We start from the raw sequence: 20874 nt of genomic DNA, 5'->3' as shown, positions 1-20874 counted from the left end.
AATAAAGACATTTTCAGACAAAAACTAAGAGCTCAATGTCAGACGGAAGTAAAATGATCCCAAATGGAAGGTTTGAGTTGATAAATGAAGAAAAAAGGATATATAGATTACTCTACATAAATATTGACTATAAAAAGAACATATGGTAGGGCTTTTAAAATATAGACTAATAAAAGTAAATATAGTTAGTGTTCTAAAATCCTTGTGTTATCTGAGAGTTAGATAAAGGTATTGATTAACATCTAAATAACACAATGGTCAAAAAAGAAAAGAGCTATTAGGAATATTTTTTTTTTTTTTTTTTTTTTTTTGCAGTGCGCGGGCCTCTCACCGCTGTGGCCCCTCCCGCCGCGGAGCACAGGCTCCAGAAGCGCAGGCCCAGCGGCCACGGCTCACGGGCCCAGCCGCTCCGCGGCACACGGGATCCTCCCGGACCAGGGCACGAACCCGCGTCCCCCGCATCGGCAGGCGGACTCCCAACCACTGCGCCACCAGGGAAGCCCTATTAGGAATATTTTGAATCAAATGGTAATGAAAATACTACATATGAAAAATGAATGGGTACAACTAAGTAGTAGTTTGAGGGAGAAAAATGTACATAGTAGAAAAGGCTTAACATTAATGATATAAACATGCATTTTAAGAATGAAATGAGGACTTTGCAGGGGACATGGGTGGTTCGAGCCCTGGTCCAGGAAGATTCCACATGCCACGGAGCAACTAAGCCCGTGCACCACAACTATTGAGCCTGCGCTCTAGAGCCCGTGAGCCACAACTACTGAGCCCATGTGCTGCAAATACTGAAGCCCATGTACCTAGAGCCCGTGCTCCACAACAAGAGAAGCCATCGCAATGAGAAGCTTGTACACAGCAATGAAGAGTAGCCCCTGCTGGCCGCAACTAGAGAAAGCCCGCGCACAGCAACGAAGACCCAACACAGTCAAAAAAATAATTAAAAAAGAAAGAAAAAAAAAGAATGATATGAACAATGGAAGGACTAAGAGGACATTATGCTAAGTGAAATAAGCCAGTCACAGAAGGACAAATACTGCATAGTTCCACTTATATGAGGTATCTAAATTAGTTAAACTCATAGAAACAGAGTAGGATGATGGTTGCCAGGGGCTGGGGGGAGGAGAAAATAGGTTGTTGCCTTTAGAAGGGTATAAAGTTTCAGTTATGCAAAATGAATAAATTCTAGAGATCCGCTGTACACACTGTGTCTATAGTTAACAATACTGTATTGTGTACTTAAAAATGTGGTAAGAGGGTAGATCTCATATTAAGTGTTCTTACCACTAATAAAAGAAAAAAGAATGAAATGAATAATAAAATTGACAATGAACGAAAACCCCTAAACTAGAAGAGCATAAATTAATGAACTAGAAAATAAACATCAAAAAAGAGTATATACAGGGACTTCCCTGGCAGTCCAGTGGTTAAGACTCTGCACTTCCAATGCAAGGGGTGCAGGTTTGATCCCTGGTCAGGGAACTAAGATCCCACATGCCGTGCAGTGCAGCTGAGAAAATATTAAAAAATTAAACAAAAAATTTTTAATAAATAAATAAAAGAGTATATACAAAGCAAAAAATTTGTTCTGAAAGAAAAAAGAGAAGGCACAAATAAATAACATCATGAAAGAAAAACAGGTCAGTGCTAGAGATACCACAGATATTAAAATGATAAAAGGATATTAAGAACAATTTTGTACCAATAAATTTGAAATTTAGATAAAATGGACAATTTTGCTCAAGGAAAAAAAAACCTGATTAGAATTATAAATGTGAAAGAGATTAAATAATAAAATGCTCCTGCAAAGAAAGCTCCAGCCCCAGCTGACTTGAATGGCAAGTTGAAAAGTATATTTAAGAAATAAATCACTCAAATCTTAAAAGAACTCTTCCAGGGAAGATAAAAAGAGGGTACACCCATCAACTCTTTTCCTCTGCTTAGCTTAACCTTGATACAACAACCAAAGATATCATAAGAAAGAAAAATCATAGTCCGACCTCACTAATGAACACAGGTGCAAAAATCGTAAATAAAATTTATCAAATCAAATCCAGCAATATATAAAAAGGATAATAAATCATGACAAAGGTGAATTTACACCAGAATATAACGTTGGTGTAATATTTGAAAATCAGTCAAGGTGATCCACAACATCGACAGGTTTAAAAAAAAATCAAATGACAATCTGAACAGACAAAGTACCTGATAAAGTTAAACATTTATTACATACGATAAAATCTTAGCAAACAAGGAATATATACAAACTCAGGATGCATGTGCTAAGATCCTGTTAAGATCCTCCAGAGATCGTTTTAACTGATGGTTGTGTCCCTCTCTAGCTGCTATAGGTACTACTGCTGTGAGTTCACACATGCAACCTTCTCTGGAGAACTGCCTTGGGATGATCAAAGGCAGCTTATGCAGAGGACCTGAGGGTTATACACACCTTTCCCCTACAGCCAATAGCCAATGACTGTCTGCTGCAGGAGTATAACTCTGTTATGCGATTAATACTCCAGAGAGCATAGAATCGAGCTGAGATTAAACTTCACCTGAAACTATATCATTGCTTAGTTCTTTCCTTTCCCTAACTTGATTCCCTCACTCCTTTACAGGTTTCTCCTGAGAGAAATCATTTGCACAGAAATTCCTATCTTTGCTTCTAGGGAACTCAACCTAAAATACATACAAGTAAAAGTGTTTAACCTTTCAACTTTTAGCACATGAGGAATAGAAAGGAACTTCCTGAATCTGATAATGGCTAGCTATGAGGAGGAGGAAGGCGGGGGTGGGGGGGTGGGGGTGGGGAGAAGAAAATCCTACAGTCCTAGCCAAAAGAAAAAGAGACAAAAAGTACAAGAATTGAAAAAAAAGAAACAAAACTCACATAATTTGCAGATGAAATGACTGAACACATTAAAAAATCTAAAAGAGTAAATAGGGCTTCCCTGGTGGCACAGTGGTTGAGAGTCCGCCTGCCGATTCAGGGGACACGGGTTCGTGCCCTGGTCTGGGAAGATCCCACATGCCGCGGAGCGGCTAGGCCCATGGGCCGTGGCCATGGCCATGGCCGCTGAGCCTGCGCGTCCCGAGCCTGTGCTCCGCAACGGGAGAGGCCACAGCAGTGAGAGGCCCGCGTACCCCTCCTCCCAAAAAACACACAAAAAACAAAAACCAATAATGCAAATAAAAAAGAAATATTAAAAAAAAAGAGTAAATAATTTTTAGAATTAATGTTAGACTATAGTAGAGTTTTTGGATACAAGGTCAATATACAAAAGTCAATTGCATTTTTCTATACCAGCAAACAGAAAAAGAAATAATTTTAAATGGTGCAAAAAAATATCATGTACCACCTGTTCCCTGTATAGCCAAGTAAACTCCAACCATATCTGACCTTCCCACAGGTAACAACTATAACCTCTAGACAAAATTTGAAAAAAAAAGAAAGAAAACCAAAATCCACAAAGACCTTAAGGTCCTGGAGAGTGAACAAATGCAGATTTGATTCTAAAAGGGAGTTAACACTTGGGAGAAGGAACCAGCATGGGATGTTTCCTGTTTTTATGGCTTTTGAGAGCAGACAGTAGTCAGAGCCCTGAACAGTGGCTGAAATACCAATGGAAATCCCACGGTCCTTGTGGCCTGAAGAACCAGAGCACAAAATTCAGGGCAACCACAGCCACTGGAGTATATGTCCAGAAAGGAGAGAGTCAGAGAGGAAGAACCCCACATTCTGTGCATAAACTCTGTCCAGAACTCTAGCTGACTCCTGTACTACATGTGTGGGACAGACATCAGCTAAGGATAAAAGAAGAAACTGAGATTTGAGCAGCCTTCCAGGAAACAGTTTGCAGTCTGAGTTGAACCAAGTTAATTACATGCTAAAATAAACACAATAAACACTCTCTTGAGGAATAATGGATTCCAGGCTCTCCATAATAGAACACTCATAATGTCCACAATGCAATCCATAATTACCAGACAAATGAAGAACTAGAGGAATGTGACCCATTCTCAAGAGCAAAGATAATTAGTGGTGATCAACTCTAAGATACCCAGATGTTAGAATTAGCAGACAAGGATTTTAACACAGCTATTATCAGTGACTTAAAGAAAAATGTTCTTGCAATGGAGGAAAAGATGAGATATCTCAGAAAAGAAATAGAAACTATACAAAAGAACCAGATGGAAATTTTTGAACTGAAAAATACGATATCTGAGATTAGAAATTCACTAAATGGTCTTAATAGCAGAATGGAGATGAAAGAGAAAAGGGTCCATGAACTAGAAGACAGATCAATAGAAATTATCTATTCTGAAATACAGAGAGAAAAAGGTTAAAAATAAATTTAACAGAGCCTCCGAGATCTAAAAGACAATACCAAGAAATCTAACATATGTATAAAGAAAACTAAGATAATTCATTGCCAGTGAATCTGTATTACAGTAAATGCTAAAGGAAATTCTTCAAGTTGAAGGGAAGTGATACTACTTGGAAATTTGAATTTTTAGGAAAGAATATGGTAGACAGCTGGATAAATATAAAAAGACTATTTTTCCTTCTTTATGTTTAAAATGCTTAGGACTGATTAAAGCAAAAATTAAAACACTTTTATAAAAAGTGATATAAATGATAAAGGATGGAGGTGGTATTGATGATAAAACATGGGCCAACAATGTTGCAAGAATTTACAAGGAGTGGTATAATATTAACTCTAAATAGACTGAGAAAAGTTAATTTTCCAAAATTGAAACTAATGAAACAAAATCCCCAAAGCCCTTTATCTGTCAAAGAGATTATACTTGTTCTCAAAAAGCTTTCCATGAAGAAAACTTCAGGCCCAGATGGTTTGGGTGGCAAATTCTATCAAACATTTAAAGAAATAAATACCATCATACAAAAACACTTTCAGAAAATAGAGCAGGGAACACTTCAACTAATTTTACAAGGCCAGCATAATCCTAATATAAAAATCTAACAGATATACAAAAAGATCCTTACCAAAATATATAAAAAGAATAACAAGTGGTATTTTTCTGAGGAATGTCAGTTGAATCAACATCTAAAAATCAATGTAATTCATTACATCTCAAAGTAAAAAAATTGCTTAATGCTATGGTACACCCAGATAATGGACTATTATTTAGTGATAAAAAGAAATGAGATCTCAAGCCATGAAAAGACATGGAGGAAACTTAAGTGCATATTACTAAGTGAAAGAAGCCAATTTGAAAAGGCTACATAATGTATGAGGCCAGCTATATGACATTCTGTAAAAGGCAAAACTACAGAGATAGTAAAAAGATCAGTGGTTTCCAGGGGTTGAGGGTTGAGGAAGGGATGAATAGGTGGAACATAGAGGATTTTTAGGGCAGTGAAATTATTCTGTATGACAATATAATGGTAGATACATGTCATTACACATTTGTCCAAACCCACAGAATGTACACCACCAAGATTAAAACATATGTATGACCAGGCCACCCAAGATGGCTGTTCTCTTGCTCTCTGAACGTCCCCTATTCGACCAGTGCCTGCTTCACCTACACCGTACTCACATGACTAACCTTCCCTCCTAATCATAGAGACATACTTGCCCCCAGCCCCAGCTAGTGATTGTTCTAATCTTCAGATTAGAACATCTCCGCTATGATAGCTTAACAAAGGGGCAGTAAGGGGCATGCTACTCTGCTGGTTTCCCTGATAACTGATGAGCCAACCTGACATCAATTCCCTCTATAACTGGTAAATTGCCCCCTCCTTTCCACAATAGCAAAGACTACTGCCATGTCCTGCCTGCCATCTCCCACACATGGTGGGGTGTTGCTCCAGGACCTTGCTTCAGACATGTAAGATCCTCATGTCCATTAAATCACTGATGTCTCTGTTGCTGACTCTGGGCTCTTTCTTCGGTCTTGAGGCTGGGCAAGTATAAGGCTGTCAGGTCTGTGGGGTGCAGCCCAACAACATAATATAAATGATGGACTTTGGGTGATTAATATGTGTCAATGTAGGTTTATCAGTTCTAACAAGTGTACCACACTGGTGGTGGATGCTGATAATGAGGGAGGCTGTGCATGATTAAGGGCAGGGGGAGTATGAGAAATCTCTGTACTTTCACTTCAATTGTGCTGTGAACCTAAAACTGCTTAAAAAATAAAGTTTTAATTAAAAAAAACAAAACATGATCTTCTCAGTAGATGCAGAAAAAGCATTTGACACAAATTCAATACCCAATAATTATTTTAAAATTTCTCAGTAAATTCTGAATAGTAATTCCATTCCTAGGTATCTACCCAAGAGAAATGAAACATGTTCACACTATGACCTGTACATGAATTTTAATGGTAGATTTATTCAGAATAGTTGAAACCTGATGTTTCTCAATTGGTGAATGAATAAACAAATTGTTGTACATCCATACAATGGAATCCTACTCAGCAATAAAAAGGAATAAACTACCAATATGGACAACAAAATGAATAAATCTCACAAGCATTGTTAAGTGAAGGAAGCTAAACCCAAAAAGTCTATATACTGTTATGATTTCTGTAAGGCAAACTATTGGAACAGTGGAGAAATATGACGACTCAATGATAAAAAGACCACCCCCCCAAAAAATGGACAAAGGATTTAAGCAGACATTTTGCTAAAGAAGATGCACAAATGGCTAATGAGCTATAATTACTGATTTATGCTATGACACAGATGAAAATTGAAAACATGCCAAGTTGAAAGAACAGGGACATAAAAGGCCATATATTGTGTGGTTCCATTTATATAATAGGTGCAGAACAGGCAAATCCATGGAGACAGCAGATTAGTGGCTGTCAGGAGTTAGGAGAAGAGAGGAGTGACTATTAATTATGGGTATAGAGTTTCTTTTTAGGGTGATTAAAATGTTGTGAAATTAGTGGTGATTGCATAACTTTTTTTTTTTTTTTTTTTTTTTTTTTGCGGTACGTGGGCCTCTCACCGTTGTGGCCTCTCCCATTGCAGAGCACAGGCTCCGGACGCGCAGGTTCAGCGACCATGGCTCATGGGCCCAGCTGCTCCACAGCATGTGGGATCTTCCCGGACCGGGGCATGAACCTGTGTCCCCTGCATCGGCAGGCAGACTCTCAACCACTGTGCCACCAGAGAAGCCCATGATTGCATAACTTTTTGAATATACTAGAACCCCTTGAATTAGATACTTTAAAGTGGTGAATTTTATAATTTTATGTTATGTGAATTACATCCCAATTAAAAACAACTACTGGACTTAAATTAGATCAGTGGTTGCCAGGGGTTGGAGTGATGAGATTCACTACAAAAGGACATGAGGCAGCTTTCTGCAGGATAGAAATGCTCTATATCTTGATTGTGGTGTTGGTTATGCAACTATTTACACTTGTCAAAACTCTTTAAATTGAACACTTAAAAGGATGAAATTTACTGTCAATTATGTAAATGTAAATTATATTTCAATAAGCCTGATTTTTAAAAAAGTATATAGAAAAGCTCTAAAACTGATGTTGGAGCAGAGGAAAATGGTTAAGGACAGATGCATAGTGTTTTACCTTATAAAGCATGAATTAATGACAAACAATATTGGATGGTTTTTTCCTTTCCCTTTACGAAACATATGGAAAATGTAATTTAACATTAAAAATACAATACTTGGGGGACTTCCCTGGTGATCCAGTGGTTAGAACTCTGCGCTTCCACTGCAGTGGGCACAGGTTTGATCCCTGGTGGGGGAACTAGGATCCCACATGCCACACAGAACAGCCCCCACCCCCACCCCACCCCAAAAAAGAAAAAAAATACAATACTTGAAAAATGCTTGAATTCTCAGTGGCTTTATAAAACAGAGTTTTAAAAAAGGATATGCAAATTACAAAAAATAAATTCATGTCAGTGTGAGTTGTGATATAATGTCAACTCTTTTACTGTTAAGTTTTCCTTCATAATTATGTAAAAGTTCCTTGATATTTGGAGGAGAGGACGTTTAAGTCATTTATTTTATGTAAGTATGAACCTAATTTTACAGAAACCACAAATACAACTGATTACTATCTTTGTAAAATGTGACATTTCTATTTAGAGAACATCTTAGGGTGTATTTGACATATGTTATTGTTGACTTCTCTTTTTAAAGAACTGTAGCTTCTCAAAATCTTACACTGTACTATTTAGGGATAAGTTAATAGTATCCATTTTTTCAAAAGTTATATACTAAGCATATATTATAAGAAATGTAATACTTCAATTTTGATTTGAGTGTTTTCAGGCATTGAAATAGTTTTGACTAAGGATTTTTTTTTTTAAAGCTGTTTAACCTCCAGGGTTATCTTTATTTAATTGAAAAACAGGGACTTCCCTGGTGGTCCAGAGGGTAAGACTTCGAGCTCCCAGTGCAGGGGGCCCGGGTTTGATCCCTTGTTGGGGAACTAGATCCCGCATGCATGCTGCAACTAAGAGTCTGCATGTCGCAACTAAGAGTCCACATGCCGCAACTAAGAAGTCTGCATGCTGCAAACTAAGAGCCTGCATGCTGCAACTAAGACCTGGAGCAGCCAAAATAAATAAATAAAATAAATAAGCAAATAAATAAATAAATAATTTTAAAAAAGAGAAAAGAAAAACAAAACTATTTTTTAAAGAAACAGGAAATTTAGACAAAACCCTAGTAGTCCTAAATATGCCTTAGTTACTTTGGGGAAAGGAGGAAGAGAGGAGAGTGGGATCAGGGAAGTAGACACAGAAATTTAAACTGATTTTATAACTTATTTCTTTAAAAAGGAGAGCTGATTCAAAGTTAGCAAAATGCTGTGATTTAACAAAATGGGAACTGTTTACCATTCTCTGTGTTTTTAAAAAAGACAGAAATCAATTTATTAATAAGTCTCATTATTTCTTCCTTAAGTTTCTTATAAGATTCTATGAGCATCCTAATATAAAACTTTTATATCTATATTTCTAGAAGAGTCTCCAAGCTACCCTCTGCTACTCTAAACCATCTCATCCTGATTACATACTGCAGCCAGATTAATCAACCAAGAACCAACAATAAAGTCCAATTCTGATTACATCAAATGTAAAGGTTAGGAAGGGTGGGATCAGATCTCAAAGGGCAGAGGAGTTCAAAACTTTTTGGATTCAAATACTCTCTCCATTTCTCTGAGTTTGTGTGTAGGTTAAACAAAAAGGTAATTACTACCTCATACAATTCTTGGAAGGATTTAAAAAGACTTTTGATATGAAAGCGTCTAGTACCATGTTTGGCATATTGGCATTCAATAAATACTAGTTTTCCTTCACCTATTCTTAATCACCACAAGAGTCTAACACATGTGCTCTACCTGAGTTTTTAAAAAATCTCTTCATATATGGTCAGTTAATCTATGCAAAAGAAGGCAAGAATATACAATGGGGAAAGGACAGTCTATTCAATCAGTGTGCTGGGAAAACTGGACAGCTACACGTAAAAGAATGAAATTAGAACATTTTCTTACACCACATACAAAAATAAGCTAAAATGGACTAAAGACCTAAATGTAAGACTGGAAACCATAAAACTCCTAGAAGAAAACATAAAACACTCTTTGACATAATCATAGCAATATTTTTTTGGATCTGCCTCTTATGGCAAAGGAAACAAAAGCAAAAATAAATAAATGGGACCTAATTAAACTTAAAAGCTTTTGCACAGCAAAGGAAGCCATCAACAAAATGAAAAAAAAAACCTACTGAATGAGAGAAAATATTTGCAAATGATATGACCATTAAGGGGTTAAGATCCTAAATATATAATCAGCTCATACAACTCAATATAAAAAAAAACAAAACCCATTAAAAAAATGGGCAGAACACCTGAACAGTTATTTTTCCAAAGAAAACATACAGGGACTTCCCTGGTGGTGCAGTGGTTAAGAATCTGCCTGCCAATGCAGGGAACATGGGTTCGAGCCCTAGTCAGGTGAGATCCACATGCCGCGGAGCAACTAAGCCTGTGCGCTGCAACTACTGAACCTGCGCTCTACAGCCCACAAGCCACAACTACTGAGCCTGCGTGCCACAACTACTCAGGCTGCGTGCCACAACTACTGTAGGTGGCACGCCTAGAGCCCGTGCTCCACAACGAGAGAAGCCAACGCAATGAGAAGCCCGAGCACCACAACGAAGAGTAGCCCCTGCTCACCCCAACTAGAGAAGGCCCACGCACAGCAATGAAGACCCAATGCAGACAAAAATAATTAATTAAAAAAAAAAAAAAGAAAACATACAGATGACCAACAGGCACATGAAGAGATACTCAACATTGCTAATTATTAGAGAAATGCAAACCCAAACTACAATCAGGTATCATCTCACATCGGTCAGAATGGCCATCATTTAAAAGTCCACAAACAATAAATGCTGGATAGGGTATGGAAAAAAGGGAACCTTCCTACACTGCTAGTGGGAATGTAAATTGGTACGGCCACTTAAGGAAAACATTAAGGAGGTCCCTCAAAAAAAAAAAAAAAAAGAGCTACTATATGATCCCGCAATTCCACCCCTGGGTAGATGTCTGAAAAAAACAAAAACACTAATTCGAAAAGATACATGCAACCCAATGTTCATAGCAGCATTATTTACAATAGCCAAGCTATGGAAGCAACCCAAGTGTCCCTCAACAGATGGATAAAGAAGATACAACACACACACACAATGATGAAATTTTAAATTTTTATTTATTTATTTATTTATGGCTGCGTTGGGTCTTTGTTGCTGAGTGCAGGCTTTCTCTAGTTGCGGAGCACGGGCTCTAGGTGCGTGGGCTTCAGTAGTTGTGGCACGTGGGCTCAGCAGTTGTGGCTCGTGGGCTCTAGAGTACAGGCTCAATAGTTGTGGTGCATGGGCTTAGCTGCTCCACGGCATGTGGGATCGTCCCAGACCAGGGCTCGAACCCATGTTCCCTGCATTGGCAGGTGGATTCTTAACTTTCCTGCGCCAGGAAAGTCCCCCAAATAATGAAATTTTGCCATTTGCAACAACATAGACGGACCTGGAGGGTATTGTGCTTAGTGAAGTAAGTCAGACAGAGAAAGACAAATACTGTATGTAATCACTTATATGTAGAATACAAAAAATAAAACAAACTAATGAATATAACAAAACAGAAACAGACTCACAGATATAGAGAAAAAACTATGGGGAGAGGAAAGGGAGGAGGGGCAAAATAGAAGCAGGGCATTAAGAGGTACAAACTACTATGTGTAAAATAAATAAGCTACAAGGATATATTGTACAGCACATGGAATATAACCAGTGTTTTATAATAACTTTAAATGGAGTATAATCTATAAAAATTTTGAATCACTGTTTCACACCTGAAACTAATATAATACTATAAATCAACTATACCTCAATTAAAAAAAATCTCTTCATTGTTCTTGCATGTCCCCTGTTCAGTTTCATTTCCGTGATCAGTTTCATTCTATTTTATTACTCTATTTCTCCCACTCTAAATTTTCTGCCCCCATACTCACCATCTATTCCTATCCTACTTAACCTTCAAGGCCCAGCTCAAATTCTACTTCTTACTTAAAGTCTTCCTGACTTTGAACTCCTATTGCTCTTAGAAACCAGTACCAGACAGTTGACCACTTAACTGTTCTTTGTTCATGTTTGAATTTTTACTTTTAATTATTAATTATAAGTACATCAATACACTTTCCTTGTTTTAAAAAATACTAATAATGCAAATAAAGCTACAGAGATCTTTGACTATTATCATTCCCAGACCCCTCTTTTAGGGGAGCCAATACTGTATGTGATGTATCTTTCCAGACCTTTACCTACATCTACATACTTACAGAAATGTAGTTTTGCTTTATCTTTTTATTTTATATACGTGGTATCAAATTGTACACGATGCTCTGGAACTTGCTCATTTCATTCAATAAATCTTGGAGGTCCTCTCAATACATGTAGATATGTGTATTCTTTTCAAATGTCACAGTGTTCTAGTTTATTTATTTATCCTTTCCCCTATTGGTGGGCATTTAGGTTTTTTTATAGTTTTTACCTACATGAATAATGAAATATTTCAGAGGGAAAATGACATGAGAAAATTCTGAAGCAGAAACCACAAAACAAAACTACCACTTACACTGAAGAGATTTTCTAACAAGGTTAAGTCTGGTGAGCCGAAAGCTAAGATGACTTTGTATCTGAGAAGCATAGTATTTTTCATTTACATTATAATTTTCATATTCTTTTGGGCATTCAGTAAGACCATTTTCATAGTTTTTTTTGGTAAGGTATAGTGCTCATTAAATTATTTGCTGTAAAAGATCCCATGCAGGATTGGATACACTACCCTGTCTGTTTATTCTTTCCACCAGCGTTAATCATTTTCTCCATTAACTCCCAACACCAGAGGGCAGCAGCCTCAGTACTAATTAGCAATAATGTAGAGAGTTAAGTGACTTAAGAAAAAAATACTCCTTTAGTAAAATCTACACTAAATTACTAACCAACCTTTTATTTGGGGGAAAAGTGTTTCTAAACATATGAAATAGGTAAAAACAACCAAATAAGCAAAACATACTGTCTTTCCACAAAGATAGATAAAAGAAATCAAATTTAGATTATCCGGGGAGGGACCATGAAAATCTGAGCTAGTAGAATATAACATTTACATTCTATGGTTAATTTAATGTATCTTATAAGTATAATTCGGAAGAACCAAATAAAGATAAATTCCTTTTCATTAGCTTTTTCAAAGAGGAGGAAAGGAGGAGATGGGGAAAAAATAATTCCAGATTAAAGATATATCCAAATAGACTTCTAATGGCCTTGTAGAAAACTTAAAGGAACTAAACAAAAAACCTTTATGAAAGAAAAAACAGGGCAAAGAAGACCCCTAAATAAAAAGCAGAAGTAGCCAGTCTACCTATTTTGAAATTTTCAGGTGGGAAAAAAGAAAGTGCTTTCAAATAAGAATGCTTTCCCTTTCAAGTATAAGTACTTTTTAAATTCACGGACTTTAATTTTTAGAAGTTTTAGGTTTACAGAAAATTGAACAGATAATACAGGGAGTTCCCATAAATCCTCCCACCCAACCCGTTTCCCCTGTTGTTAACATCTCGTATTGGGGCTGTAAAGAGGGGAGGTAAGGGGACTTCTTTAATGGGTACAGAGTTTCAGATTTGCAAGATTAAAAAGTTCTGGAGATCTGTTTCATAAAAATGTGAATATGATTAACGCTATTGAACTGTACATTTAAAAATGGTTAAGATGGTAAATTTTATGTTATGTGTTTTTTACCACAATAAAAAATTAAAATTTTCTGTTTTGTCTTCAGATTGATCCTCAACATTGAAAATAATGTTAAGTACCAGGTTAAGATCATCTAAATATTATTCACTACAGACCCTAGTAGTGGGCTTGGATAAAATTTCCTTCTCACCAGGCCCACCTTGTGTCTTCTGAAGGTATTGAGATCAAATGGATTTTTTGTTTCCTTAAGCTCCATCAATTAATTGTTCAAAATCATGCCCTGTTTTAGTTTTCTTCAGTTTTGAACCATAACTTGCTTATCCAGGTCTGTTTTCCTTCCTTCCTCCCCTCCCTCCCTCTTCCCCTTCCTCCCTTTCTTCCATCTGTGGATAACTGCTTTTCTTTTTTTGATGTTGCTGTTGCCAGAAGTAACATGCCATCTTCAACATTATCATTAACATCTTCCAGCTTTTTATTATTTACGGCATAGGCATTGCATTCTTTTTCAAGACACATTTCTTTGAAGCCCAATGTCAAACTACTACACAGTTGTCATCTGGGATTTCTTTACACTGGACTCCTGGGGTAGTTCCTTCATGTCAGCTTCCCTCATATCTCCTATTTCCTTTTGCTATAGGTTTCTTCAACTTATGCTTTTATATTTTCTATTGCATTTGGCAGGGGGTGGAGGGATACAGTTGTTTTTTTTTTCCTTAACTTCCAAGAGCTCATTCTTCTTTCCTATTCCTTTTTCATCTTTCATCTTTCATCATTCCTTAGCATCTTTCCTTGTTTGATGGAATAATTATCTTTTTAAACTTAATTTTAAGATTTTAAGTTCTTATGTTCCCTTATTTACCTCAGTTCCTTTCTGGGTCCATTGCTTTGTTTTTATTTTTCATGCTGCTTGTTTTCTTTACATAACTTGATCCTTGGTTAGTCATTGATATCCACAGATTTTTCTGGGAAGCTGGTATGGGTTTTCTCTGGTTTTGTATACATAGGTATGTTTTCTGCCAATCTCTTCTCAAATAAAATGGCCAGTTGGGAGCTCTGTGTTTGTGAGCTAAGCTTACTGTTCTGGAGACTTTGTTAGCACTGATTACATTATTTAAGCTTTCAAAAGAATAACTAAAACTAATGGCATAATGAAATTTAGGAAGGGTGGGGACTCCCCTGGCAGTCCAGTGGTTAAGACTTTGCCTTCCAGTGCAGGGGGTGCGGGTTTGATCCCTGGTCAGGGAGCTAAGATCCCACATGCCTTGTGGCCAAAAAACCAAAACATAAAACAGAAGCAATATTGTAACAAATCCAATAAAGACTTTAAAAATGGTCCACATCAAAGAAAAAAATCTTAAAAAAAAAAGTTTAGGTAGGGTGGAGAACAGTGTTAGTGAGCTCTCATTTTTCATAGTATGTATTTGACAGATAACATCCAAAACAAATCAAGGAATAGTGGTACTAGCATATTATTTAGTCTTTTGATGGTAGTCATGAGAATAACTAAAGACACACAGTTAAAAATGGTTTTTAAGGAGCAAACTGAGGATGAGAAGAGGCAATTAGGAACGCCGCTTTCTATTATAATCCCTTTGTACTAATTTTTAAAAATCATAAGCATGTATTTCTTTGAAATAAATAAAAATAAATTAAAAAATAAAATGGTAGAAACTGAAGAGCAAATGTAAGAAATTTGGAAATAAAAAGAAAAAAAAATGTGTGTGTGCGTGTGTGTGTATCTCCAAACCCTTATTTATATGTACTAAATCTCTTGGACAGAGGGAGAATGTTGTTGCCAAGGAAACCAAAGCAACTGTTGAGCAGCAAATTTAGCTCTTTTAAAAAATATTCCATGGCAATTTATTCTGCAGAATATTACAGCCTACCACAGCTTTCACAAAAGTCAGTAAAATGGTTTTAATGAGGTCCTTGAAACTTGGTTTATTATGTCACTAACATTTACTAAATATTCAGGTTACAGAGTCTAGTACAGTGATAAGAAAACGAGAGTAAAGGTCAGATATCCTAGGTTTAGTACCAAGTGTACCACTTAAAAGCCATATGTCCTTGAGCAAGTCGTTTTCCTTGTCTGAAACTAAATTTCTTTACTTATAAAAATAGGGATAACTACTACCTTGCCTGCCTACCATACACGGTTGCTGTGAATATCAAATGATTCAGATCATCAAGGTTTGAAACACTACACAAATAAATTCAAGTAATAAGCACTAATATTTTCCAAAATTAATAAGGTGATAAGTGCTCTTCATTGATTAAATGCCAAATTATGTAAAGTATTAGAAAATGTGAACAAAAAATGTAATATAGACCAGTATTGTAAAAATTGGATTGAACTAGGTGGCAGATCCAAGTTCTGGTCCAGGCTCTACCCACCACAACTGATAATTTCCACAACTTCTTTGGGTCTCTGCACAATGAAACTGGACTAGACAACCTTTGTAGAGCTGCTTCATGGGTGTGTTTTCCATCACACGATGATGATTTAAAAGGACATTCATTCACCACTTTTAAAACAATTTGGGCTGTATTTTGCTTGAAAAACTTTCATTGCTAGATGTTTGAAAATCACTGACTTTAGAATGAAGTCTTTTATTTCTATTTTCAGGCATTTCATAACCCTAACCTAACTAACTTATCTTTACCTTTACCTTCTACTCTTTCTCAACATAGACCTACATTCTGAGACCATAGTACTCTACTCATTATTTCTCAAAACGCCAAGCCAATTCCTGCCTCCACATTGTTTTCAATATGTATGTAGCTGTTGCTGCTACAGCTGGCTGAGCAGCTCTGCCCTGGGTCCCATCCCACCCCCCACCCATACATTCACACACCCAAATTTGGCCAGTGCTTAATATCTTTGATAAGACTGTTTTCAAAAAGTTAAAATTTACAGCATATCAAAAACAGGGGAGAGTTGTCACGTTAAAGAGAACCTGGCTTCTAGGCCAGCAAGACTTGTCTGTAATTTGATAGAATGTATGAAAGCTGTGAAAGAAAGAAGTAGGAAGGAAGTGGGGGCCTTAGTCAGCTCTAAAAGATAGAAGGGGAGAGCACTGTAGAAGAGTCATCTGTGCATTGCCTGGAGGAGGAACACCTTGATCCACAGACTTGTTGGATTCCAGGGGTAGGACAGTCCCATCATAGAGATTGATGCATTTACTTATTACAGGCTAATGCTGTTAAACATTTATGCCATATATCTGACTCCCTGTGATTTGATTTCACAATCACTAAAAATCTTCTGATTCTTTGACTTCCCTTATGGTGCATCTAGAAAATGGCTTGACTGAGATGAATCTATTTATATTACACTGTACCATAAATTAATAAAACAGCATTCTGAATTCAGACATCAGTTTCTGTAACCTTGAGCAGGGTGAGTCCATCCTGAGACAAGACAGACTAACAAATTAGTCTGAAGGTATAGGAAACAAGGGTCAGATCCTGGACTATACTAATCGGCACAACAGAATGCCACTCCATAGAAACAGGAATGGGTACCTGGGACCTCCCCAATAAACACCCTGTCTTGTTGCACTAATTTCTTTTTAACACTTACATACACCTTTATTTATTCAAGGCCACTAATGACATACTAATGCGTTTCTATGACCTGGTCTACATGCCTTTCCAACAATTTCTCTCTATGTACCCTAAGCTACAGCAGAAACAAATGTTCTAAGTATACACATTAATGTTTTTATCTCTACTTGGAATATTCCTCCTCTCAATGTTGACAAGTCTAAATTTTAATTAATCCTGAAGGTTCAGCACAGATAACACCTCTTTCATGAAGAGATTTCAAAGAACACCACCCACCAAGGCTAAAACTAGCAATACTGGTGACCTGGGCAAGTAGCAAGTTGCCTTTAGATCAACTTATGTCTTAGTACTATGTGCCTCACCAGAGTCATCAAGAATCAGGGCATTTGGTAGGTTCTTTTTTTCACCATAAAAAAAATAAATAGGTATTCATCAGGTATTAAACTCAGTTTCTCTGTGCTGGAAGGCCACATATGCCATCCACGTGTAATGCAATAAATGCTGTTGGTCTGATCTATTATTTTACATTTCTGCACTCTACATTTCAGTGCCCTGGGACATCATAGCCTAGCTTACCTACACTATCTATCTACAGTAGATATACCTTTGCTTACTAATTAAAAGTATTTTTCTCATTAAGAGAGGGATCAATTAAGTAAATCTTATTTTTATTAAATAATGATTAAACTTATTTAAATCTGTTTATCTGTTAAAGGCACTTGTTACTTGCTCCCTGTATTATATTTGTGAGCTTTTGTTTTATTTTCCCTTCTATTTTCTTTGAAGATACAATCCATATCTAGTTCATCTTTGTGTCTCCCACAGATTTTCAGCCAGTGCCTTGTATGTAGAGGGCACTTTAAATATAAATTAATTTCTCTTCGACTTTCAGTGAAGGCTCTTATTCTTTTTAGATGCATCCCATCTTCTTATTGTCTTCCTTGACTACCCAGTCCACAGGTCACTTACTTTTAAACTACTATAAAAACTGACTGCCTATAAACCATTTAATTGCCACCAATACCACCCTTACGTTATCTTTTTACATGTATATGTATTTCATAGTCTTTTTACATTTTAGTATACCCCAACAATATCTAGGTATAGCCTGGACAATTAATAAATATTAATTCATTCAGGTAACATTTAAAAAAAATCAAATCAACAGACCCATTAGGAAAAGTGTAGTCAAAACTGGCACCTAAAGAGAACAAAAGATTTCACCCATGGCAATGAAAAACAAACTCCTATTGTTGAAGGGCCAAAGGCTATGACATCCATAGTAGTTACTAGTAAATTAAATTGTGTTGGAATTCTACAAGTGTCTTTAAAGTTCATAAATCTTCCTTTCACTTTAGGGAGACACAAGTGCAACCACATCCATTTACTGACAGCAGATGGCTTTAAACAACAGCAATTAACTATATTAAACATATAAGGATAACTTTCATTTGTAATTTAGTTAGATATCCCTGCTGAAGATATTTATACAGTCAGTTTGTAGTATATATCATTTCACAGTATGCTAAATCTTAGCTCTTTTATTTCTATTAGGCTTCCTCCTCCCTAATGAACTAAAAGTAGAAGAGCAATCTCTGAAGCTTCACTTCTTTTGTATCCTTCCACAGCAAGGAACTATATTCACAGCAGGCAATTAAAAATTAAAAGTTCAGCTTTTCTTACTGAGTTTCCACACTGCTAATAAGTAGATGAAATACAAAAATACATCAACATCTCAAAAGCAAAAAGAGAGAGAGCATGAAAAAGGCAGGGGAAAAAAATGTGGTTTCACTTCCAAATGTGCTGAATAAAAATAATTATGGATGTAAGGAGGCCAGCTTTAGGTTTTAATCATTGTTTTTCCACTACCTAATAATTTGCTATTCAGCTCCTGCTGTCATATAGGTTTTGGGTTGGGTGGCATAAGCTCACCAGGTGACCTAATGGATTTAAAGTTATTTGCATTTTGCACATCCTTAGGATAATTAATGGGATACCACAGATTTTTCACACTTGATTGAAAAAATATATATGTATATACATACATATTTTATATATATATGGTCAAATCCCACAAAAAGGGTGTTAGCTCTCTAGTGTCTCAGTCAGAACACTCTAGAGCCTTGCTACTCAAAGTGTGGTCCACAGCCCAGCAGGATTGGTATCACTTGGGAGCTCATTATGAGGCAGAAGCTCAGGCCCCACCCCAGGTGTCCTAAATCACAACTTGCATTTTAAGATCTCCAGGTGATCTGTAAGCACTTCAAAGTTTGAGCTGCACTGGTTTAGACTCCAGAGAAAGTATTAGAATGTCCAAGATACATATGATCAAGTAATACTAAATAACTCATAATTGCTTATTTGTTGGTCTTCCTCATCTGCTGACTGAAGGCTTTTCGAGGGCAGGAACCCTTTCTAGCTTCCTCACCACCAGCATACCCTGGACCTAAAAGGCCCTGAAGCACTACCCAGTGCTCAATGGATATTTTTTGCTGAATGCATGAATGACTGAACAAAGTGAAAATAAAACTTTTTAAGAAAACTAATAATCCTTTAGGAAATTGAATAACATGATTTCACATATTACCACACTAATTCTTTAATTCAGTATTATTAATTCCATTTAAAATATGTTGCCTTCTCTATTTCAACAAATTCATTTAATGCATTCGACAAAGCAAAAGCCTGGATTATCTTCCTCTGTTGGAGCCAAGGGCCTCTTACAAGTGAAATAACTGCATTTTAATTTTAGCTCTCACATATCCATCCTATATGCCTGCACAAGATGAAATCATCGCAACGATTTGGAGGGGGTGGGGGCAGAATAGAGGAGGAATGGGTAAAGCAAAAACAATTCTGTATCAGGAGCATCACATGAAATCTGGAAAACATGATTTTTGGAATAGGATATTTCCATAAAATAACTCCCGGCCAGAGAAAGAAAGAGAACCCTTATCTTTCTCAAGAGCAAAAGGTGATATTAGAGAATACAAGGGAGCGATAAAAGACCAGAGACTACCTAGCGACGCAAGGTGGAAACACACCAGACCAGAACTAAAAAGGATAGCGGTTAGATAGCGTCCAAGAACAGAGCAAAAAACCACTTTCAGATTTGCAGAGAAGGAAGTCAAGAGAGAAGAAAGAGGAAAGGAAACAGTTGTATTAAGGGTATAGCTTACGATGATGATTAATTATTATTTATTATCATTTTTTGGATTAAGAGGGATGACATACACTTAAAGCGGGGGGGGGGGGAGGATGGGAGGAAGGGAGGTTGCACTTTCGCGCACTGCAAAAGGAAGGGGCTACAGGCGTTCTTTCCCAGCTCAGACGGTCCCAGGGAGGCAGCCCAGGCAAAGGTGGGTGGCAACGCCCGGCTCCGCTAGCCGCTGCAGCATGGCCTGAGCCATCTCCCCCACAGCCTGCCTAGCACCGGGTGGGGACGGGAAAGGGCGTACACTGGGTAGGGGGCGGATGCCGGGCTGACCAGGTACCCACCTTATCCCAAGGGAGCCACTGCCCAATGGCCGTGTCTAGCTGAGGGTCCCCGGAGTGATAGGGGGAGGATGCCGGGCTGACCAGATACCCACCTTATCCCAACGGAGCCACTGCCCGATGGCCGTGTCTAGCTGAGGGTCCCCGGTGTGATAGGGGGCGTGGAGTAGGTTGGAGTTCAGGTCCCCCTCGGCGTTTTCAGCCATGGCAGCCAGACTTGGGTGTGCGGGCCTGGGGGGCCGGCGAAGACACGTAGCTGGAGGGGCTTGACGTGCGCTCACCAGGATCCCGACGCCCCCTCCTCACTGAAGGGCATCAGAGACCAACCGCAGGATGTTTGTGCCAGCTCCTGCCGCAGCTTTGGAGGAAGCAGGAGAGAGGGGGGACGCGGCCGCCCCGCTCCCAACGAGACCAGCTCCTGGTCTCTCTGGGCGACTAGACTGTGGCGGTCCCACCGAGAGAGAACAACAACAGTCCTAGATGTCTGGGTCGTGGCCCCGCCGCGGCCGCCGCACTCGCCACTCTAGGCCCCGCCCCCC

General features: G+C 37.8%; 1 protein-coding gene across 1 annotated transcript in view; it reads right to left on the bottom strand.

Moving 5' to 3' along the window:
* PGM2L1 (phosphoglucomutase 2 like 1) overlaps positions 1-20553 on the bottom strand; it is a 60939-nt gene extending 40386 nt beyond the window's left edge. Inside the window, exon 1 of the mRNA XM_079707894.1 lies at positions 20431-20553. Coding sequence (XP_079564020.1) covers positions 20431-20541 — 111 coding nt within the window. The 5' untranslated portion in view covers positions 20542-20553. The remainder of the gene's footprint in view (positions 1-20430) is intronic.
* Positions 20554-20874: the final 321 nt, after the last annotated feature.

The sequence above is a fragment of the Hyperoodon ampullatus genome (genome assembly GCF_949752795.1).
Source record: "Hyperoodon ampullatus genome assembly, chromosome: 7".
Classification (NCBI taxonomy): Eukaryota; Metazoa; Chordata; class Mammalia; order Artiodactyla; family Ziphiidae; genus Hyperoodon; species Hyperoodon ampullatus.
This window is presented reverse-complemented; position numbering and strand designations above follow the sequence as displayed.